Below are 22,550 nucleotides of genomic sequence, written 5' to 3'. Positions count from 1 at the left end.
GGCTCATGGAAGGGAAAGGGACAGAGGTGGGATTTTTTCCCTGGTCACCGTCCCCTGTCCCTAGTGACCTCGGGGACCATGACCCACTCAGGCCCCTGTTGCCTCCAGCCAGACTTGACTTCTAGAACATTCCGAGCCTCCATTGCTTGATCGGAGGGGGCAGCCTCCGATTGACGGTGAATTGAACTGACACATAATTTGTACCTTGTGTACAAAAATGCGGTCATTGCCAGAAGAGAACCGAAACCCAGCCATGAATAATTCCTGGGCTTTCAACAAAAACACCAATAAAATGCAAGTTTGAATAAATAGTGCTCAACCCACCCAGGCATGAAGGGGAAAAGAGATACCTAGAATCATCTAAGCTGGGCTCCTGTGGGCGGAGGTGCTGGGGCCCTGCTCCTTGTGGAGGCTGGATGGGCCTTGGCTCCGGGGTGGGAGGTCAGCAGGGTGGCACAGGGCCACTGCCACCTGCGTTGACCTGGGGTGGCCAGTCACCTGGGATGGGGGGGCATGCCTGGCTCTCCCCCTCCCCCAGGCCCAGCATGCTACCAGGGAGCCAGGCAGACCCTGCTGGGAGGTCTCTAGGCCTCAGCACGGGCTATTCCTCTAGCCTGGAATGTCTGTCTCTGCCTTCTCTGCCTAGCAAACTTCTATTCATCCTTCAAAACCCTACCAGGATCATGTCATTTCATTTGTTCCTTGGGTGGACATCTACTGAGATCTACTGGATTGAACATGGGGGAGAGCATGATAAAGCAGAGGGCCTCTGGTGTGGGCTCTAAGGGGACATGGTGAGAAAACAGCCATCTATGAACCAGGACAGGGGTTCTCACCAAACAGAGTCAGCCGGTGCCTTGATCGTGGACCTCCAGCCTCCAGAAATGTGAGTGACACATGCCTGTTGGTTAAGACCCCCAGGCTCTGGATATTTGCTATAGCAGCCCAAATGGGCCGAATTCTGTCCCCCGAAATGCGTATGTTGAAGTTCTAGCCCCTAATACCCCACAGTGCATCTGCATTTGGAGACGGGGCCTTGAAGGAGGTAATTAGGTTAAAAGGGGGTCACTAGGGTGGGCCCTCATCCAACAGGACTGGTGTCCTTACGAGAAGAGGAGGTTGGGACACAGACACAGACACGCACAGGGGGACCACCACGGGAGGACACGGGGAGAAGACAGTGTCTACACGCCACGGAGAGAGGCCACAGGAGAAGCCGGCTCTGTGCTCGCCTTGATCTCGGACTGTTCCCGAGGCCCGAGCACACCGACCTGGGCCCCCTGGCTTGTAGGCTGACCTACCCGTGGGAGGCAGTAGCCGGGTCAGGAGGACCATCGGGGTTCAAGACCTTCTCATCACCATCCCGCCATGTGACCTGGAGAGGCAACCACGCCGTCCCCTCCAGACCCCACACGCGGACAGGTCAGTGCAGGCCGTGCGGGCGGAGCTCTGGTCCAGGCGCTCCCGGGTCTGGGCCCCGGCTCTGCAGCCCTTCCTGGGTCCCCACGGGCCTCTCTGGGGTGGAGACCATGTAGCCGGGGCAGGGTTTGTAGGAACTGGCTGCCAGAGGGGCCCCCCCAGAGCTGATCCCTACAGCGAGGATGGGAGGGCGGGTGCTTTATTTGGGGGTGACCCCCAGAAAGCAGGGGTGGGGAGGGTGACAGCGAAGGAAAGGCAGCCAGAACACCGAGTGTCATAGGTCAGCTCCCACGTGGGTCAGCGGGGCCCTTGCAGGGTGTGGGACGAGCGGGAGGAGGACGGCTCCACTCGACACAGCCACTGGCCGAGGGTTGCCTGGGCCCCGGGGCCTCGCTAGCCGAAGCCCCCGAGTCACGGTGGCTTTGGGCTGGGATCCCTCCAGTTAGGGCCTGTGCCAGGGCACGTGTGCCGAGGGGAGGTGGGCGTTGCCAGACCTGCCCCTCGCACACGAGGCCCGTCTCCCCCTCTGCTTCACGGAGGGCTAGAGGACCCCATGCCTTCTGAGGGAGGCGCTTCGGTTGTGTCCTGGTGGTGGGAGGGGGCGGAGGGGCAAGGGTCCCCAGGTAGGGGTGGCGGATTGAATTGTGTGCCCCAGAAAGACATGTTCAAGTGCTGACCTCTGGAAGCCCAGAATGTGGCCTTATTTGGAAATAGGGCCATTGCAGATGTAATCAGTGAAGATGAGGTCCCACTGGGGTACGGCAGGCCTTTAATCAAATATGACTGGTGTCCTTATAAGAAGGGGAGAAGAGGCACAGAGACTGACCCACACAGAGTGGAGGACGCCGCGTGAAGACAGACCCAGAGGGGAGGCTGCCGTGTGACAGGGGAGGCAGAGGTTGGAGGGGCTCAGACTCAAGCCCAGGAGGGCCGAGGAGCGTGGTCATTCCGGCACCCACCAAGGGGGGCAGCCTTGGGGGGGCAAACAGAACTGGGTTCCAGGCCCCGCTCGCCACCCCGGGGGTGACCTGGGCCGTCACAGTCCCCGAGCCTCACTCATGCAGCTGTGGGGAGGCTCCTTTCTCTCTCCTGCTTGCACACACGTCCAGGAGTCAGTGCTGGCGGGGGTTGGGACCTCGCCAGGGCCTCAGCATGTGGGCGGAGTTTATAGCTTGGTGGCCTTGGGCATCCAGCTTCACACCTGCTGGCTCAGCGCTCCACGTGAGCATCTTAACACACAGGGTGACCTGGCGTCTCCTCTTCTGACCTGGCCTTGGAGGCCTTGCCGTGTCACTTCCAAGCATCTTGTTATAGACTCCACCTTGAATGGGAGGAATGTCAAGGTCACTCTGCACTAGGGAGATACCGTGTGGCCATCGTCAGAGGTTACAGTGGGTCACGACAGCTGCTCGGGAAGGCCGGGTCCCGTGCCCCATAGCGAGGCATGTTCTCTTCTGGAACTGGGATTGTGACCTGGTGTGCCGGTGACACAGGCAGGGAGAGACAGGTCAACAGGCACACTGAGGCTGAGACAGGGAGGTGACTTTGCAAATGTCATGGGTCAAGCAGGTGGCAGAGCCAGAACTTGAACCCGGGGGGGGGGGGTGAGGAGGAGAGAGAGGGGAAGAAGGAGCACGAGGTTGGTGGCCATTGCAAGCCCTGCCGAGACGTTCTGCCTCCTGAGCAAGGCTGCACGATGGAAATCTGTCCGTTCGTCATCCTTCAGGTCTGATTCGATCTTGCCCTCAGAGAAGCGCTTGATGGGTAGAGAGCTCACTGGTGTCCCCCCTTTTACTACCAACTCTCCCCGTGTCCCTTTGGGGAGGTACCTCTTTCTTGCTGCAGATCTGAGGTGGGCCATATCCCACGGCACTGATGTCCCAAGGAGAGAGTAAGGCCAGTGGAAAGGGAGGGAGAATGGAGGGGTTGGGGGAGAGATAAGGAGGGAGGGAAGGAGAGCTTGGTCCATCCATCCCCACGCGTGTTCTATTTCCGGGATTTTAAGCTGTCGGCCCCAGTATTCCTTTTATTTAAGGAGGTTGGGTACCAACTCCTTCCAATATCTCTTTTCTCCTGTGGACGGAGGGCCTGCCTGGTCTGGCCCCTGCCCTGCTCCTGGGCCCTCCGCTCCTCCTTGTCCACGCTCACCACACTCTTTGTTGGCCAGAGTGTCCCAGGAACTCACTGGACTGCAAGCTCTCTGAGGACGGGACTCTGGGCCACTCTGTACCACTTTATCAGGGCTTGACCTGGTGAGTATTTGTTAAACAAACAGGAGTGGGTAAATGCAAGGACATGAGTGTGTGGCCTCAGGAAAACACTGACCTTTAGGAGTGTCCTGACGATTGGGGTGGTCTGAGCAGAACCTCCATGAGGTTTGCAAACCGGGGACCTGCAGGTGGCCCACTCAAGTGTTCTATTTTGGTCAGCACAGTGTTAAAAATAGTGCCAAGGACAGAAAACAAAACAACAATTAAAAACATTAAAAACGGACAAACTTGCGCAGACTTTTCTCTAACGAAGATCTACAAATAGCTAACGAGCACACAAAAAGACGCTCAACACAAATCAAGACCACGATGAGATACCACCCCACGCCCATTAGGATGGCTACGAGAACCCCCCCTCACACACACATATCAAATGGCAAGCGTTGGCGAGGATGTGGAGAAATTGGAACCCTTGTGCCTGGAAAACAGCATGGAGGTGCCTCCAAAAATTAAACATAAAAATGCCGTAGGATGGGGCAATTCCAGTTCTGGGTATAGGCCCCAAAGAATTGGGAGCAGAGACTCGAAGGGTTATCTGTCCCTAACAGTGTTATTCATAGGAGCCACAAGGTGGGGGCAACCCAAGTGTCCATCAACAGATGAACAGATAAACAAAATGTAGTCCAGCCATACAATGGGACATTATTCAGCCTTAAAAAGGAAGGACGCGGGGCACCTGCTCCGACATGGGTGAAACCTTGAAGACGTTCTACGAAGTGAAATAAGCCAGACACAAAAGGGACAGAAACCGTATGATTCCACTTATGTGCGGTCTGCAGAGGAGTCCCATTCACAGGGACACGAAGCAGAACGGTGGATGTCGGGGGGCTGGGGGAGGGGGTGGGAGCTGCTTTGTGGGGACAGAGTTTCAGTTTGAGATGACGGGAAAGTTCTAGAGATGGATGGTGGGGCTGGCTGCACAGAAACGGGAATGCACTTAATGCCACCAAACCCTGCACTTACAAGTGGTTAAGATGGCGACTTTTATGTTATGTATATTTTACCACAACTTTTAAGAAAGTGCCATGGTTAGGGGCACCTGGCTGGCTCAGTCGGGAGAGCATGAGACACTTGATCTCGGGGTTGTGAGTTCAAGCCCCACGTTAGGTGTAGAGATTACTTAAAAATCTTAAAAAAAAAAAGTTAACAGATCGGGAGAGGTCACATTCTAGCTGCGGTGGACATTGCCTGTGCTCACCCATCTTAGGTTTTCCTGTCCTTCCTGGGCACAGGATGGGGGAGACCCAGCTTCTAGCACCGTTTCATTGGGTGTGGTCACATGGATGGTGAGCACCAGTGACGTTACCCCCGGTGGGATGATCTTCCCTTCCCTGTGATGGTCTCACATCGAGGTCGACAACTCGTGGAACCTAAGTGGCTTGGGTGCCGTGGAGTGTCGCCCGGGCCCAGGGCAGACGATGTGTCAGGGAGAATACATTTTTAGGTGTTGTGCTAAGCCTTTGAGATGTTGGGGATTTTTGTCACTGCAGGATAACAACAGAAATTTACTGTCTCAATTCTGCAGTGCAAAGGCCCAAGAGCAAGGTGTGGGCAGGGTGGGTTCCTTCAGGGGCTGTGGGGGAGTCTGGTCCATGCCTCTCCCTCTGTCTCCTACATGGCCGTCTCCGTCTCGGTCTTTTAAGGCTTCCCCCTGTATCTGTCTGTGCCCCCCTTTTATAAGGGCCCTGGTCATATTGGATTAGCGGCCCATCCTACTCCAGGATGACCTCACCTTAACCAACGACATCCGCAAGGAGGCTGTTTCCAAATGAGGTCACATTTTGAGGTACTGGGGCTAGGACTTGAATATATGAATTTTGGGGGTATTCAACCCACAACAGGCGGCCTCCCAGAGGAGGGTTGGATGGAGCAGGGCTGGAAAGGGGAGCGTGAGGGAGAACCCAGACACTTCCAGCAGGAGGAACTGAGTGAGCAGGCCTTTCTGGCAGGGGCAGCTCTGGAAGGTTCTTAAGAGACTCCCTGCGGCCATAGAAGGTGTGGGAGTGCATTTGTGCATGTGCCGGGGGGCTCCCTCCTGTTCATCTCCAGGGTGGAGACAGGCTAAGACATGCAGGGAAAGTGGAGGGATGCGGGAAGGGGGGTGGGCTGTCAGGTTTGATCTTCAGGGTTTGTTTTTGACTTTCTGCTGACTCTAGAAATGGATCCACATGGGGGTGGGGGCGAGAGAAAGGCAGAGAGAAGAGGGAAGCTTTCAAAGCTGTAGCCATGGGAAATGTTTTTATTTTCTGCTTGAAAGAAAATGCCAAAGAAGAATAAAAAAAAAAAAAGGGAGGGAGGGAGGGACGGAGGGAGGGAGGTGAAGAGAGAGACACACATTGTGTGTGTGTGTGTGTGCACGCGCACGTGTGTGAGAGACAGAGACAGAGGTCCTGGGAGCCTGTGGGTGTGGGAGGACCCCAGGACACCTGGGACGAGGCTGGGTGTTGCTGTCCCCTCTCTCTCGATGCCACCGTGGGCCCTGGAGCTCCAGTGAGGAGCACGGGAGGTGGAGGGCTGGGCAGAAACGGGTTGGGCTTGCTTGTTGCCACCCAGGCTGGGTGACCTTAGGAAGACCACCCCATTTCTCTGGGTCGCAGGGACGCCCGTGGCGAGTGTACCCGTGACACACAGATGTACGGGATGGAACGCGTGTGCAAGCAGCAGCAAGAACGCCTACAAGAGCACTCAGACTGGGGCGGTGTGTGCGCGTGTCAGAAACCAGAAGACCCCGAGGGAGATGGCAAACGTCATCGTCCAGGTGTGTCCTGAGCCAGAATCTACAGCAGGTGTGGGGGACCCGGGGTCTGCTCCCCTGAACTCCTGCCTGCAGCCCCTCCAGCCCTGGAGTGCAGAATGTGGGCCCTGCTCCCAAGGAAGGCCTGACCTCACCGGCCCATACCCCAGGCCCAAAGGACTCCCACTGACCTCTGACCTCTGTCGCCTCCCCCTAGGCGGGGGCAGGACAGAGGCAGCAGGGAGTAGAGAGGATTGATGAGGAAGGGCAGTAAATGGGGTGGCGGGGGGGGGGGGTTAGTATAGTTCTTTAAGCTGGTCTTGGTCAGGCTGGGGGCTCCCAGGGATGCTGGGGCTCCACGTTTGTACCCCCTTGCCTGGCTTCGTTGAGGGTGTTTGCTGCCACTTCTGAGCTGTGTGAGCTTGTCACTTCCCCTGGGGTTTCTCGTCCATCGAATGGGCACCATGGTACCCAAGTCAGAGGGCTGTTAAAGCTGGTACGAAGCAGGGACCAGTTTGCATCAAAAGAAATTTCCAGCCTCGAAAAGAAGAAACTGGGAGTTGTCTGCCATGAATGGGAGGGACCAGCTTGGGTCTGCAGAGGCAGAGTGGGTCAGGGTAGTGGGAGGGGACAGACAGAGGTACGTTGCGGGGGAGGGGGGGCAGGGCTGTGATGGAATTTGCTCCAGAAATCTCAGCACACACAGGCCTGCCAGGGGGTGCTCAGAGGTCCAAACAAAGCTGGGAACAGGTGGCCAGAGAGGTGAACCCCTAAAGACCTGGCAGGAGGCGGCCTCCTCCTAGAGCCCCGACTCCCCACCTAGGTGCAGCCCCCTCCTCCCCCAACACACGTGCTGCCAAGCCCTCCATTAGTCACCCTGGCACCGACATACATAAATCCCATTAGTCACACCCGCACAAACACTCCTGCAGAGCACACCCAAGCACACCCAGACAAAGAAGGAGGCCCCCAAAGAGGCCGTGTTCATCCTTGAACAGTGTGGGCTCCCCAGGCACTTAATGCACATGCGGCCAGCCTCCCCAGAGCAGCCAGCTCCCACAGTAACCCCTCCCAGCCAGGTACTCCCAGTCCCCCCAATAACCACCACCCCCCAATTCCAAAACTTCCCCACACCCTCTGGCCACGCAAGTGCCACAGTACCCGCCCACGAATGCCCTTGGCCATCCCCTCTCCTGCCTCTCCCTGGCGGGGGGCACCGTGGCACCGTGGCCCCCCCCCACCCCGGCCTCGGAGGGGGTCCAAGCAGGAAAACCATTCCCCAAGGTCAGTAGAGCTCTTCAGCAGGAGGCCCCGGGAGCTGATTTATTGGCGGTTTATTTGGAGAAACGCTATCGCTCTTGGATTCCGGAGAGGGAAAAAAAAAAAAAAAAAACAACATTTGCTCGTGGTGGACTTTAACCTTGGATTGAAACCGCAGCGCTTTGTTTTCGGAGACGCTTCCCGGGGCGCTGCGGCGGGGCTGGGGCGGGGGGGGGGCACGGCCGGAAAGCCGCGCCGCAGCCTCTCTGCTCCCAGGCGGCGGGCCGAGCGCTCCATTTCCTCCGGGCCCTGCCGGAGCCCTTGCAGTCCCTGCAAACATGCTTCGAGAAATTCTAGGAAGGAGCCAGAGCTCCCACAGTAAGACCGTCTCTGGTGAGGTTTACCAAACCTTCTAACCCCCGGCCTCTGCCACGGCCGTTACCACTGTGTCACCGGCACGGCGAGGGGGAGGCTCCTCGGAGGGGGTGAATGCCTCCCCCTTCCGCGGCTGTCCCCACCGAAGTCCCCTGCAAAGAGCAAAGACCGTTCGGAGGTGCTTGTCCCCGATCGCGCGCAGGCCTGCTCAGCGGCTGCGAGGTACCCGCGTGAAGGCCCGTTTCCCGCCCCTCTGGCAAAGAGACACACAAGGCTGGGGACATTAAGCGTTATTATTGCAAATGCACCCTCTCTGGGTCTGTCCCCCAGATGCTCCGTGACTGTTCAGGTGGAAAGACCACCGCCCCTACCAGGCTGCCACTATCGACCCGCCGATTCCTGCTTTCCCGATGGTTCGGCTATTTGCGCCAAAGCCGGTGGCCGATGGGGGTGCCGACATGGGGCTGGGAGGCGAAAAGTCCCGGGTATCCCTGGCATAGAGGGAGAGATGGGCTGGCGCGGGGTGGGGAGCTAGATGAGCCCCCGCCTCCCAGCGCCGCTCCCACAGAAACCCTGCATGGTCCTAATCAGGCAAAAAAGAAAAAAAAAGGAGTAAAGGAAAAAAAGCCCACCTCCCCATATCGAGCCCCCGCAGAGGACTCAGGGGCAGAAGGACGGCGCCGGATTAAAGCAGGGTCTGCAGAGAAGGGTGGCTGGCTGCGCTCTGAAAAGACACTCTGACCTAACCCTGGTATCATCCCTTAATGGCACGGAATTGGGCTCAAGCAGGTGGCCATGCGCCCATTCCAGCCTCCCCGAGCCTTCCTAGAAGTAAGTGCCCGGCCGGGTGGCCCTACCCCAGGCCTGGATCCGGTGAGGCCCAGGCCGCCTGGGGTCCGGGCGACCGCGGGGATGGAAGGTGATGGCACTGAATGGGCGAATCCGTTCCTCTCTTTGGTGAACAGGGAAGCTCCTGGCTTGACTCCCTGCGCAGTCTCAGGGACCCCAGGCTGTGACTGGGAGAGCGGGGCGCTCCGCGAAGCCCCGGACGCGAGGCCGGCCGGGAGCACCGGCGTGTGAGCAGCGGGAAGGAGGTCCCGCATGGAGATTTATGGCCGCATCCGGCCCCCCGTGCACCGAGCACGTCTCCGACCTCTCCGAGCCAAGCAGTGGAATGGAAGACCCGACCCGGGGCCGGGGAAAGGGGCCAGGGCCGGAGGCGGAGCCGAGACACGCCGGGATCCGCGGGGGCCGAGCCTGGCGCTTCAGCCCCGGCTCTGCCCGCCGAGCCAGCGCTCTCGTCCCCGCGGCGTTCGGGCGTTGGCGCTGCGTCCTCGGTCTTCCCGGAGGGCTGGGACCCCTCCTGGCTGGGCTGGCCGAACTTCGGCTCGGCGCCCAATCGTGGCTGAGCCAGTCGCAGAAAAGGGATGGCGAGCACGGATGTTCCCGGCGCAGCCTCTCCGGGTTTTCGCGGTGCCCGGGCCGGGAGCTCCCTGGTTGCCAGACCTGGGACCTGGAAACCGGCTCTTGTAAGCCCCAGATCCGGCCGGGGCTGCCCGAGCGGCCAGCAGAGGCCGGCTTCCGCGAGAGGCTGGCACCGCGCGGGGACCTGGGTCCCCACCGGGAAAGGCGGTTTGGGGCGACGGGTGGCGGTGGCTCAGGTGTCCTCGCCTACGAAAGGTGGCCAGGTTCCTCTGGGGCAAGGGGAAGGGGAGAATGCATCCACGTGGCCAGCAACACCGGGGTTCCAGAAAGCGCCGGGTTCTGCCCCGAAGAGGGCAGCGCTGGCCGAGGCGCAGGCCGGGGAGAACCGGGCTCAAAGCGGGCCTGTTCTTTGGTGTAAAACAAAGGGGAGTAGTTTTGTCAGTCGGGTCGCGTGCACGGAGCCGGAGGCCTAGAACACACAAAAGGCCTCGGCTCGGCAGCCCCGGCTGGCCGCGGACGACAGCGCGGGCCTGGGCGGGTTCACCGGGAACTGGGGTTTGGGTTACGAGGAGCCCCCCCCCGCCGATTTTCCGCCCAGTCAGTACAAAACACACACATACACACACTGAGTCAACACACTTTTTGGCCACAGACCCGGCCGGGTGAACAGAAGTATGCGGGGGGGGGGGGGGGTACGGAAGATGGCGGCCTGGCCCGGGCGGACCGCACGCCGGGAGCCTCCTTTCCGCCCCGCGCAGGGCGCCCAGGCCTGGCCCTGACATCTCAGTGTGTCCGCCGCGGCGGGGACGGTGCTGCCCCAGACTCCGAAGCTTGGCAAGGGATCCCCAGAGGTGCCCTACGAACGGCAGGGTCTCGGAGGGGGCCCGTGCTGCGCCCACCACTGGGCCTGGGATCCGGCCCCCCGCCCCAAGATGGCTCCCGGACGCTGTTTACCCAACGACTGCGGGGGCAACGGGGCGCGGGGCCCGGCGGGGGGGGGGGACGTGCGAGGACCGGGGTGTGCACGGGCCGCCGCGGCGGGCAGCTCTTCGGCGGGGCGCGTTGCGCTCGGAGAGCGGGCGCGGCCAGGACCCGGGAGCAGCCGCCGCCGCGTCCCCAGGCCCTGGGCCCGGCTGGGCTCGGGCGGTGACTAGCGCGGCCGCGGGCGTGAGTCTGTGCCGGGAGGGCGGCGCGAGGGGGCTGCGGCCCACAAAGGCCCGGGAGGAGGGGGCTGGGGGAGGGGGTCTCGCCTACCCCGAACCGCGACCCTAATGAAATGCAGGCTCGGTTCGCCACGCAGACAAGGCACATACTTGGAAAATGCAAACGCCATTGGCAAATGCAGGGCAAACAGGCAGAATTTTTATTAGCAACTAAATGATTTATGGCACACATACCCGGCCATCTCACAATTACGGCGTCTTGGAGCATCCAGGGGTGAAAACATTAAACATTTATAAAAATAGGCTTTATATTTTTTCCCCCCAGCCCTCAAGTCCTTTGTATTGCCCACCTCAACCTTCTCAAGATACCTATTTTTTGCTCGAGCTATATGAAAATTAATTAAAAAAAAAACAACTCACACAAAAAACCCATTCCAGATACAGGGCGGGGATAATGGGGTGGGGGATCAGGGTCTGGGCTCCGAATATTGGATGGCAACCAGGGGGGTGGGGAAACGATGGGGCCTCAGGCATGGGAGGGTCTTTTAGGAACCCACAAAGGCCTTCGGATCAGGCTCGAGGATGCTCGGCGCCTACCCGGGCTGCGCCCGCACGCATTGCCCCTTCCCCTGCCTCGGCTTCCAGCAGCCCCGCGCAACTCAACTGCATTTATTTTATTTCTGCAGTCAACCCCCTCCCCCAAGGCACACAAGACACAATACCTCCTTTCTCTAACCCCCCTCTCCTCTCCGTCTTTGCTCCTGGCCGTCCCGGGGCCGCACCGGGAACCTCCCGCCGCCCCAGCCGCCACTGAGACCTGCGCGCCCTGCTCCAAGCGCGGACTCCGCCGCTGTTCCCCTCGGCTCCGGCTATTTTCGTTCCTTTCTTTACTTCTCACTCCTCCCTCCTCCCCCTGTGGAGCTCCAGCTTCCAAAAGAGGGCAGCCTCGAAACCAGCGCAGAGGCTCCTGGAAGGGCAACTTGAAACTGCCCTCAAGAGGCTGAACTTTTTTCCTCAAATTTGTACTGGAATTAAATTAGACACCCCCATTTCGCTTTCTCCAAGCCTATCCCCTCTCCCCGTTTTCTTCTAAAAGTGGAGAAAAGAAAATAGAACGAACGGGCGCTAACTAGCTCATTTTTCCCCCTCCAGAAAAGTTGCTTAAAAATGGATTAAAAAAAAAAAAAAAAAAAAAAAGAACCAGCGATGCGAAAACGCTGAGTCCGCAGCGCGGGGCGAAAGAGCGGGCTTCTCTTGTTTTAATTAAAATCTAATCACCGCGGTTGCTCTCCGAGGCAGGATCGGCCAGGATTTCTGCCTCTCCAAGCTTCCATTTGAGGGTACGTAATGCCCAGTCGGGCACGGGTCCCTGCGGGGCTGCAGAGAGAGGGTGCGGGGGCCCCAGGGCGGCCCCTCCGACCGCGTCCGCAGTCCTCGCGCCCGCAGCCAAGTAGGTTGCCGCGGGCAGCTCCCGGCGACTCAACCGAGAAAGGATTTTGCTGAAAGCGCAAAATAAAAGTACAAAGTCTGGGGGATTGGGGCTCCCCTCCCCCTCCGGCCGCCGCGGCCAGCCAAGCACTTTTTGGGCTTGGCTTCTGCTTCCTCTGAGCTCAACAGATTTTTTTTTTTTTTCCCGGTCTCGCCCTCCCTGGAGGGGGCGCGGCGGATGGAAGGCGAGAGAGGCCCCCAGCCAAGAGGTTTTTAATATTACACTTTAATAGGTTTCAGAAGGCCCCGTGGAGAAATGCTAATAGGCTGAAATGTCAGAGTCGAGAGGGAGTCAGTTCGCGCTCAGCCGATCTAATCCTTTTTTCTGCTCTGATTTTTTTTTGGGGGGGGCAAGAGGAGGGGAGCGCCCACGCAAAGAAAGGCTTTGGGGAAGGGCGCGCGGTGCAAAGCGCCACAGCCCCGGCCGGGGCCGAGCGAGGGGCGCGCCCCGGCCCGCGTTTCTATAGGAACCCCTTTTAGAAGATTAGAGACTCACCCGCTACCCGCCGCCGCTGCCTCTCCAAAATATTAATCAGTAACCATCTGACACCGCGTTTCAGGGAGGGACCCGCAGGCCGAGGCTAGGAAAAGGGCCTTCACGCCTGCCCATCCCACCCAACCGTGCTGCTGGGGGAAAAGGAATGAATCGCTGCTTTGTTTTAAAAGAGGGAGTTAAAAAGGGAAAAAGCAGCCCTTGTCTGTTTTGGCGTCTCCAGCGCGCGTTCTAGAAGGCGCGCCCCAGGAGAGGTAGGGGGCCCGGGCCCGGGCGCGGGGTGCAGCCCGCCGGGCCCCAGGCCCTTCCCGGCTCGCTCGGCTTGTCACCTCCTCCTGCGAGCAGGAAGCTGACAGGCGGCCCATTAAACCGCGCCTTGCAAAGCCCTGGATTGCGGCGACAACCATCTTCCTCTATTTTGATCACTCAGCCTAGACGCCGGGGGAGGGGGTAGGAAGAGGGAGGAGAGGGAGGAAAGAGGGGGGTCCGAGCTGGTGGAGGGGGAGGGCTGCCTAGAAACGGCCGGGAAAAATTCTCACCACCAGTTTTGATCATTCAGCCCCGCCGTGGGGAGCCTGGAAACTGCTGGAGCCCCTCGGTCCGTAATTGGTTTTATAGGAATGGCTGAGGGCCAAGGTGTTTACATGCGCGTGATTGGCGGTGCGCGCGGCCAATGGATGGAGGCCGGGGGCCGGCCTGGGGGGGGAGGCGGGCGCCCGGGAACAATGCGTGTTTCTTCGCTGGAGAGTACTCCCCTCCCCCAGCCGCCCCCTCCCCCCGCCCGCTGGCTTTTTTTTTTTTTTTTTTTTTTTTTTAGATCCAGCGAGAGGAACTTGAAAGGGGGGTTGTGTAATGTACCTTTTCCAATCCCGGGCTGTATATGGAGATTTGGGATTCTTTAAACCGGCGCTACCTGGATTTTATTAAAAAGCGGGGAGCTCGGCGGGAGGAAAGCTGGCTTTTCCGGGGGCTGCGGGAGCCGGGCCGCGGGAGGGCGGAGGAGTTGGCGCGCCGAGCGCTCGGCCCGGGGAGCGGTTTTCTACCAAAAAAAGGAAAGGCGGGCAAAAAGTGTGAGGCGGCTGCGGGTGGCGAAGGGGAGCAGCAGCGGCGGGATGGCGGGCAGCACGGGCGCCTAGCCGCGCCGGGAGCCGGGGCCACCACCGGAGTCGCCGTCACCGGAGCCCGGAGCCGGGAGCCCCGCCGCGCCAGGTACGCCGCCAGGCCGCCGGTCCGTCCCTGGCCGGGCGCGACGGTCTCCAAACTTCTCCAGCTGACCCCCCATCCCCTCCCCTTCGGGGTGCGCGGGGGGATCCCCGCAGCTCTCCGGCCCCCAAGAGCTGGATCGGGGACCGGCGTCGGCGAGGTGGGGGCGCCCTGGGAAGGGTGGGGGCGGGCCACGGTGCTTCGGGCGCCCACCTGAGCCCTCAGCCCAGCTCCAGCCCGCCCAGCCGGGCTAAGGGGCGTCGGTTCCCTTCTCGGTTCCCGGCAGGCGGCGGGGGAGCCAGGGACGCCGAGACGTTTTCGATTATAGGCTGTTTTTAATTAAAAGCCGGAATTCAGCCATTTTAACTGCATTTAAGAGGGGGAGAAAAGTAGAGAGAACGCAGCGGAGCCCGCAGATGGCCGAGCCAGCTTCTCTACCAGAGCGAGGGTGTTCCGGGGGCCTTCACCCCGACTTCCCCAAAGTGGGGCGTCGGGGCATGCTCCGAAGCTCTAGCTTTTAAAAGAAAGCTACACAAAGAACATTAAAAAAAAAATCACGGAAAGCTCATCGCCTCCTTAAGACATGTATCCTCGGATGTGGCGATCTTAGATTTTTCCAAAGTAAACGCGGATCTGGTAACCAGAGCCTGATGGGAGTGAGCGAGGGAGGGAGGGAAGGGGGTGTTTGTAACCAAAACCGGGTTAAAATAAGCACCCTTAGCAAAGTTGGGGAGGGAGGCTGGAGAAGGAGGCCGGGGGGTTTGCGGCTGAGGGGGTCTGCAGCTCGGGGGGCTGGGCGCCGGTCGTGGGGCGCAGGGCGGGCACCCGGAGCCGGTGGCTTTGGCGTGGATCGGCGGCTCTAGGAGCGCCCGGGCCTCCGGGAATCAGGAATCCGAGCTGCTGCGGGCAGACGGAGAGCGAGGGCAGGGTTGGCTCCAAGACCCCCTCCCGCCCCCATGGGAATCGGCAAACGACAAATCTTTTAAACAAACAGCTTTAAACTGGAACTACAGGGGGATTTGCCCAACGCTGGGGGAGGCGCCCCTCGGTCGGCCCGCGCTGCGAAGGTTTTCTTTGTAGGTTATTTTTGGGTTGGGGGGGAAGCTAGGGTAGGAGCAAGACCCTGGAGCGACCGCCCCCCTCCCCCCAAATCCCCCGCGTCAGGCCACGTCCTCGGGCCGCAGGATTCCCAGGCCAAGGCGTTGGAAAATGAAACCAAAGCTTGTTTTGAAGGATTCTTTCCAGTCTTCGGGCGAGAATGCCACGTCTCGGGTCCTCGGACTCAGACTGCGACTCACAGCGGCCCGAGGGGGGCGGCGGGAGGAGGCACGGAGTCCCTTTAAAAAATAATAAACCGTCTTTGCACCCTTTCTCCCGAAAAAAACAAAACAAAACAAAACAAAACACTAATGGGCGGCTCAGGGCGAGCTTAGGGAAAGCAGACTCAAAAAAGGCAGGCCAGGGGCCAAAAAGGTTAAATATTAAACTTTCCGGATCAGATAGTGACACAGTGTTTAGGGAGACATTTCGAACTGCTCATGGAAAGGTTTCACGGTTTGAAACCCCGGAGCATGTGACGCCCAGGAATCAATCCCACTTGGGAGGTTTTGTATTTATGCAGCCCGGGCGCGGCTGAGGGGCCTTCCCCAGTTTCGGGAGGACCCGTAAGCCGCCGAGCCAGTCTGGGCTGGGGCGCAGCGCTCCACCGGCCACTTGCCGAGCCGGGTCCCCGGGAGCCTGAAGCCGCCGGAGGAAGGAACATGGATTTTTACTTTTTATGGAAAACGGGTTACCCCCGATTTCATTTCTGGCCACCCGATACGCAGTCCCCAACCCCGAACGGCAAGACGACTTTCTGAAACTTTGTTTTTTCCCCCTCCTTTTTTCCTCCCCCCCCTCCTCCTGTTTCTTCCGCGGCCCGTCTCCTCTCCCCGCCAAGACGCCGTGTGCGCCGCCTCGCGCAGCTCCGCCTGGCCGCCCGGAGGGGCCCCACCGCCGGCCGCCTGTGCGCCCCGGGCCGCGGGCCCGCAGCCGAGCGCAAGCCCCGCTGGCCGCCGCCGCCATGCACGCCGCGGAGCCCCCGCCGCCCGAGGACTCTGGGACTACGCGGAGGCCGAACTTTTAGGTCCCACTGAGCGAGGCCCGCGGGCCGGGTGGGGGGCTGGCTGCGGCACTCCCGCGGAGGATGGATGGCCGAGACTTCGGGCCCCCGCGGTCCGTGCACGGCCCCCCGCCGCCGCTGCTGTCCGGCCTGGCTATGGACAGCCACCGCGTGGGCACCGCTGCGGCCGGACGCCTGCCCGCTTCTGGCTTGCCCGGCCCGCTGCCGCCCGGGAAGTACATGGCCGGCCTCAATCTCCACCCGCACCCGGGTAAGTGCCCTGCGCCGTGGCCGCCCCCCTCCGGTCCCCCCGGGATCCTGAGGAGGGAGGCCGGGGGAAACACTACTCGGCCTGCTCCTGGGCGTTCTCGGCAGGGACGCGGCAGCTCCCTTGCACTCGGCGGGTCCACGGGAGTGCGGGCAGGCTCAGCTCCCAGGGCGGGGAGACCCTCGGGCCCGGGACAGAGGCCAGTCCCGAGGATCCTGCGGAGAGGGTGCGCGGCTCGGCTGCTTTCCCCGGTGCGCGGGTGCCGTCCCAGAGCACACGCGTCTGCTGAAATCGGAGCCACATGGGCGATTCCAACCCCAGGGCTCCTGCGGCTCCAGTCCAGGCTGGGGTTTTTCAGAAATCTGGGCAAGAAAAGAATAAGCAGCTCCACACTCTTTGAGACGTCCGTTCCCCGAGCTCGAAACCTTTTCTTGGCAAACGCCCTTGCCCGGCGCCCGTGGGCCCCGGTTCCGTTCCTAGCTTCTCCACTCGCACCGCGCGGGGTCTCCGGGCAGCCCCGGCGCCTGCGGCTGTGGGGAGGACGGAGAGCTTGGCCTCTGGCCCGCGGGCGGAGTCCCCCGGGGTCCCCCTCGGCCCGCGGGAGGAGAGCGGCTGTCCCAGGACGCACACCCCGCAGGAGCGCAGCAGTCCCGGCCCCAGGAGCCCCGTGTTCTCCGGCGGGCGGGCGGGCAGGCGGGCGCGCGGCGCGGTGGGGCGCAGAGGCTGGGCCGCCGCCACCCCGGAGCTAGGGGAAGGAAGCGGCGTGGGAGCGGATCTGGCCGGCCCTGACCGGAGGAGGGAAAACCCTGGGTCTGACATGGAACCACGGGAGGAGGTGGCCAAGAGAGGGCCCGGAGGCTTCTGCCGTTTCCCGAGAGGGGCCGCTCAGGCTCGCTAGGGATGGCACCCGGGCGGGAGAAGCTTGTCCTGGGCGGGCCGTGGCCGCTGCAGTCGGGCAGGGTGGGAAGGGAGACAGGGGACCTCCAGACCTGCCGCCGAAGGACAGCCGGTCCCTCTTCCCCGGCCGCCTCCAGCTTCTTTGCCTGGCGTCCTACGCTTCACTTAAAGAAAAAAAAAAAAAAAAATCCACCTCTCCCAAATCCAGAGTGTAGTCTGGGACTCTTGCGATTTCTCAGGGAGCCGCCGACATGCCCCTCGGCCTTGGGAAGGACACCTCCGGCCTCCCTGGCCCTGTCCCACCGCTCCTGCCCTCTCGAGCGAGGCCCTGCTCGCCCGGTTTTGCCTCTCTCTTTGATTTTTCTCATGGAACTTTTCAGGAACTGGAGTCCCGGGGCTCGGCGGGACAAAGGGCCTTTGTGAAGCGCCGGGCAGGGGAGGAGCACCCGCGGGGCAGCGAGCGCAGACATCCCTGCCCGCGGGGGCTGCGAGGACTGGGTCTTGGCCTGGGGTCGTGCGTGAGTCCCCCCAGGAGCTGCGGGCGCATTCCGCCCAGGGGACCGTGACCAGGGCTACGGTTTTCTCTCAAATGGTGCGCTGTGGGCGAGGGAGGGGTGCCGGGATTCTAGAGGAGGGGTCGGGGGCAGCCCTGGGGTACAGAAGGCCGCTTGGGCCATCCCCTTTTGCGCGCCCCCAGAGGCCACGGTAATTTTTGTGTCTGCGTATCTTCTGAGCTCATCCGGTCCCTCCGACCAAGCCAGGGTGGAGGACAGAGTTCTTTGGCCTGGGAGTCAGAGCCTGGGTCTTCCTGGCTGGCAGGGCTTTCGCTGGCCTTCTGCCTTCCCCCAGCCTGGGAGGGGGCGCCCATCTGTAGTCTGGTTCCTGCCTGACAGAGGCCAGGTGCCCTAATGAGCAGGAGTAAAAACAGCCCCTATGAAGGGGTGCCTCGGCCAGCCTGCAGCGAGCCAGGGCCCGGCTGAATTTAGCTGTAGTGGGCAGACCGCCTAACACCCATTAGGTAGACGGGGAGGCTGAGGCAAGAGAGGTGAGGAGCAGGCAGGAGGAGGAAGTCCAGCTGGAGGTGGCTGCAGAGGCCTGTCGTTTGGGCCTCCTGCCTTAGGAGCTGCCTGACTTCTGCGTGCTTGGCAGCCGAGGAAGTAGCAGGCAGGCTCTGGGAAGCGCAGGAAGGAAGGGCAGGAGGGGGCTGGCGCTGCCCCTTGCTACCCCGACCTTGAGTGGCCGCTGGGAGACCCTGGACCCTAGGCCAACGCCCAGAGCCCAGCCCTGCGCTAATCCCATTAGCCAGGAGGTAGGGAGCTGCTTTCCATTCACTGCTTGGGCGGGGTGGATTACAAATTCCTCAACCCAGCACCCCTCCCCCTTTTTCTTTGCTGGGTGCAGGTGCTAAATTTTCTCTTTCAGGCGCTTCTCCTACTTGGCTGTCAGCAACTTAGGTCTGGCCAGCCTTATCAGCCCTATCTTTGTTTGTTTTTGTTCTGGGAAGCCCGGAGAGGCTGAGCCTTGTCCCCTGGGTCACACAGCAAGGCAGTGAGAGGCCAGGTTACCTCTGGACCCCTTCCCAGTTGGCTGGGCAGAGTGGGTGGGAGTGCCTGTGAATCCAGCCCTCCTAGGCAGAGGGAGTTGGCCCTCCGGGAGACTCTGGGAGAGCTCCCGGCTGGAGGGGGACCGTGACTGGGACTGGGCTGTGACCACATCCAGCCAGGTGTTGACAGGGGTTGTGGTGAGGGAGGGTGTCCAGAAGATGCCTTCCTGCATCATGGGTCTAGGCTGAGGGGTTCCGCTCTTTGCTGTGCGGAGGAGGAGGAGGAGGTAAATAAAGAGTAAATGGGGTTTGGTTGGCCATTACTTTCCCCGTAACCTTGAGTATTGTTGTAGTGTGAGCCCTTAAATGTTCACAGGAGTCGGTGAAATGGACAAGTAAGTGACAAGCACCTGGTAGGCTTGCCTCTCTGCTTTGGGGTTGGGAGGCCTGGACTCAGGTCCTCCTCAGGCTGCAATTAAAGACCTATTAGCAGGATTTTGTACTTGGATGTTTATTCTCCCTGCCCCCACTCCTGCGGCTGGCTGGGCCCTGGAAGATACATGAATGGGGGGTGGAACCCAAGGATCAGGACCGAGAGGCCTCGTACTTTGGACCGGCCAGTGGACAATAGGGGGCCACGGGCCTTCTCCAGGGTCCATCAGCTCTATCTCTGGAATCCAGCCCGTCGGCCTACTGGGATTGATTTAAAGAGATTAATCAGTGGGACTGGCTGGTGGAGTAATGCGATCCAGAGATAAAGGAGATTTGCTGGGTGCTTCCTCCTCTAGCCGGAGGCACAGCAGAGGCCTGGGGGAGGTTCTGGACTCCGGAGGGCCCTCCCCCGGCCCCCTGGATCTCTGAGCCTGCCTGCCGGTTCTTTGGCTGTCAATCCAAGCGCTTCCTTTCTTGTTCATTTACTCAGCAAACCAGTTCCAAGTTCCCCCTGCGTGCCAGGCACTACTCTGGCTCTGGGAATCCGGCAATGACCAGACAAAAATCTTTGCCCTCACTGGAGCTCCCGTCCTAGTGTGGGGGCCGGGCAGTAAGCACACAGATCAGCGGAGGAAATCATTTTAAATAGAGATACAGGCTGTGAAGGAAAGAGAACGCCCAGGGTCTGTTTGGGCTGGAGTGAGGGGCTCCCAGGAGTGAGGGGCTCTAGGAGCAGGGTGGTGAGGTAGTGACGGGAGCCAGGGGGAGGAGAGGAGGGGGACCCTGTAGGTCCCCGAAGGCCAGTAATGAGGCCTTGGAATTTCACGCTGAGGAATGAGAAGGCAGTTGAGGGTTTTAAACCGAGGGAGTGATTTGAAGTGAGGGACATTTTACGGAGCTGGCCTGGACTCTTAAAAAAAAAGTGTCCGTGGCATACAAGACAAAGGAAGGCCAAGAACTGTTCCTGATTAAAAGGCAGAAAAAAATGTGACAGCAAAAGGCAACGTACAGCCCGCGATTGGATCTTGGATCAGGGAAGAAATTGCTCTAAAGGACGTCCTCGGGGCAATTGATGAAATTGGAATATGGGTTGTAGATGAGCTGATAGTATCAGATCAATAGCAGGTTTCAGGAAGTTGGTAACTGTACCGGGCTTCTGGAAGAGAACGTCCTTGCTCTTCGGAAGTAAGAACGCTGGCATGTTTAGGGACAGGGGACGCGATGGCCACGACTGACTCTCAGGAATGGCTCGGGAAGAGAAAAAGTACTATCTGTAATTTATGCATGTATGGGAGACACCGATAAATCACTGACATGGAGTGACATCGACAGTGAGAGTGTTCACAGCGGCTGGACCTGGGGAAGGTCATGGGGCAGGTCATCCTGCTATTTCAAACTTTTCTCCCAAGTTTGAAATTATTTCAAAATAAGCATTTAACACAATTAGTCTGGGCGGCCAGCTGGAGGCTGTCTGGTAGATAGTGGTGGGGAGGCGGTTCGGGAGGGGGTAGTGACCAGGGAGGGAGGCTGGAGACAGCCAGGGTTTGGGGCCTTGCAGAGGTTGGGCTGCTAAGACCCACGTGGCGGGGCAGAGAAGGAAGACAAAAGCTGGATTTGGAGGAATGTGCAGGAACAGATTTGGGGAGAGGGCGGTGATTTTGAACATCCTTGATTTGGATGTGACCAGCTTGGGGTGCTTTTGTTCTGGCGTGGAGCAGACTTAGCTCCCTTCCCGTCACACAGAGCCCTGTCTTCCACCCCGACTCCAGTCCCATCGCTGTGACCACCCCTGTCCTTGGCTTCCCAGCCCAGCTTTTGAGGGGACCCATGGGAACTGGTGTCCGGACAGGTCTTGGGCCTCCCCCAGGGGCTGCTGGGAGCCCTGGCCAGCGGTCAGTCCTGGCCCCCCCGGGCCGGGGTCCTTACAGCGGCCCGCAGAGGCCTGGCATCTGACTCTGGAGGACTTCAAGGCTCCACGCCCCCTTTGCAGGCCACAAATGTATCCGAAGTTCCTTCATGAGTTAGTGGAAGTGAACAAAACACCCTCTCCACGCACCCTCACAATTTTGCACGTTTGGGCCTTCACGAGCTAGCTGAAGATTCTACTCTGCGGTCTCCGGGTAAGGAACTGTTTCATCTGGAGGCAGGTTGGCCTAGGGGCTGAGGTTAGATTGCTGGAGTCTTCCATCCTGCTCCCTCACTTCCTGGGTGTGCGATCATTCTCTAAGCCTTGATTTTCTCATCTATAAAATGGGGCCATTTGTGGTACTGAATTCGTTCGGCTGTTGTGACGTTGGAATGAGCAAGTGCCTGCTGGGTGCGTAGCATAGGCCCGACCCTCTGCAAAAGTTACAGTAAAAGTGATTGCTGTAATTACTGTTATCATTAACTGATGACTCAAGTCATCAAGCTAACAAGTTAATTTCTTGTTCTAGTCCAGTCCTCTCCGGGGGCCTCTGGAATGGTGTATATGGCCTGTTGGGGGCCTGAGACTCAAAGGTTCCCACCTGAACCCATCAATTTCATTTCATTTTTTTTTGTGTGTGTGTGTAACAGATATAGTGTAAAATGCTTCAATTGCGAGTGTTTAGAACATTGCATATTTATTCAGTCTTGAGCGTTGAGAACACTGCATATTTACAAAATGAATACACCCATGGTAACTACCAACCAGCTCAAGATCAGGATGTTTCCAGAATCCAGAGGCTCCCTCACGTTTCCTCCTAGTGACTGTCTGCCCCACCTCCAATATCATTCTTATTTCTGCTACCTTAGATTCGTTTTACCTATTTTTGAACTTTCTATAAATGGAATCATAGAGCAAGCCCTCTTATTTCTGGTTGCTCTCAACATTTTGTGTGTGAGATTCATCCATCTTATGGTGTGTACAGTAATTGATCTCTTGTTGTTGTAGAGTATTATACATAAAAATAGCACAGTTTATCCGTGCCTGTCAACGTTGCCAGCGTTTGCTATGGATGGTGTGGTTATGAACATGGCCCTTTGGTGCAAGTACATACACACTTCTTTAGATATAGTATCTAGGAGCAGATTGCTTGGTCACAGGGTGTATGTAGGTTCAGCCTTAACAGTTGTGAATTTTCCAGTGGTCGCACCATTGTTCATTCTTAGCGGGAGCATTCTGGTGTCTCCGTGCCTTCGCCATGATGTGATATTGTCAGTTTCTTTAGCTTCTATTCATTCTGGTGGTTGTGTGTTAGCATCTAATTGTATGTGCATTTTACAACTTTTTTCCTCTTTTATTTTTTTAAGTTTTATTGAGGAATACTCTTCCTACTATAAAGATCCCCCCTTGAAAGTGTACAGTTCTGCTTTATGCTTAATATAAACCTTAAGAGTAAAAGTTCCACATCATTTTATTTATTTTTTATTATGTATTTATTTATTTATTTTTAAAAGATTTTATTATTTGAGAGAGAGAGAATGAGAGAGAGCACATGAGAGGGGGGAGGGTCAGA

At 59.0% G+C, this 22,550-nt stretch overlaps 2 protein-coding genes and 1 long non-coding RNA gene across 9 annotated transcripts in view; 2 read left to right on the top strand and 1 right to left on the bottom strand.

Moving 5' to 3' along the window:
* The first annotated feature begins 679 nt into the window (after positions 1–679).
* Positions 680–6,847, top strand: LOC144382059 (uncharacterized). Its single transcript, XR_013448445.1, has 3 exons — positions 680–886; positions 1,292–1,422; positions 6,287–6,847. It is a non-coding gene; the product is annotated as an uncharacterized LOC144382059 (long non-coding RNA).
* A 744-nt stretch (positions 6,848–7,591) lies between these two features.
* Positions 7,592–10,653, bottom strand: LOC118525330 (uncharacterized). 3 transcript variants are annotated; one of them, XM_078074279.1, is made up of 2 exons: positions 8,430–10,653; positions 7,592–8,210 (listed from the first exon to the last, which is right to left on the bottom strand). In XM_078074279.1, the coding sequence occupies exon 1, from the start codon at positions 10,263–10,265 to the stop codon at positions 9,324–9,326; it is 942 nt and encodes a 313-aa protein (XP_077930405.1). In that variant the 5' UTR covers positions 10,266–10,653; the 3' UTR covers positions 7,592–8,210; positions 8,430–9,323. The 3 variants fall into 3 exon arrangements, with proteins under 3 accessions (XP_077930405.1, XP_077930407.1, XP_077930406.1); XM_078074281.1 differs by lacking the exon at positions 7,592–8,210 and having other exon boundaries at positions 8,334–8,549; positions 8,691–10,653; XM_078074280.1 differs by lacking the exon at positions 7,592–8,210 and having other exon boundaries at positions 8,334–8,549; positions 8,916–10,653.
* A 2,783-nt stretch (positions 10,654–13,436) lies between these two features.
* TNRC18 (trinucleotide repeat containing 18) overlaps positions 13,437–22,550 on the top strand; it is an 87,549-nt gene continuing 78,435 nt past the window's right edge. For 4 of the 5 annotated variants that reach the window (XM_078074277.1, XM_078074274.1, XM_078074275.1 and 1 more), the window contains exons 1-2: positions 13,437–13,836; positions 15,770–16,202. In XM_078074277.1, the coding sequence (XP_077930403.1) occupies positions 16,016–16,202 (187 nt within the window). In that variant the 5' untranslated portion in view covers positions 13,437–13,836; positions 15,770–16,015. The remainder of the gene's footprint in view (positions 13,837–15,769; positions 16,203–22,550) is intronic. The other variant, XM_078074278.1, reaches the window with a different exon arrangement.

This window comes from Halichoerus grypus, chromosome 6 (genome assembly GCF_964656455.1).
Source record: "Halichoerus grypus chromosome 6, mHalGry1.hap1.1, whole genome shotgun sequence".
NCBI lineage: Eukaryota > Metazoa > Chordata > Mammalia > Carnivora > Phocidae > Halichoerus > Halichoerus grypus.
The sequence above is the reverse complement of the archived record's forward strand: the minus strand, read 5'-3'. Positions and strand labels throughout refer to the sequence as shown.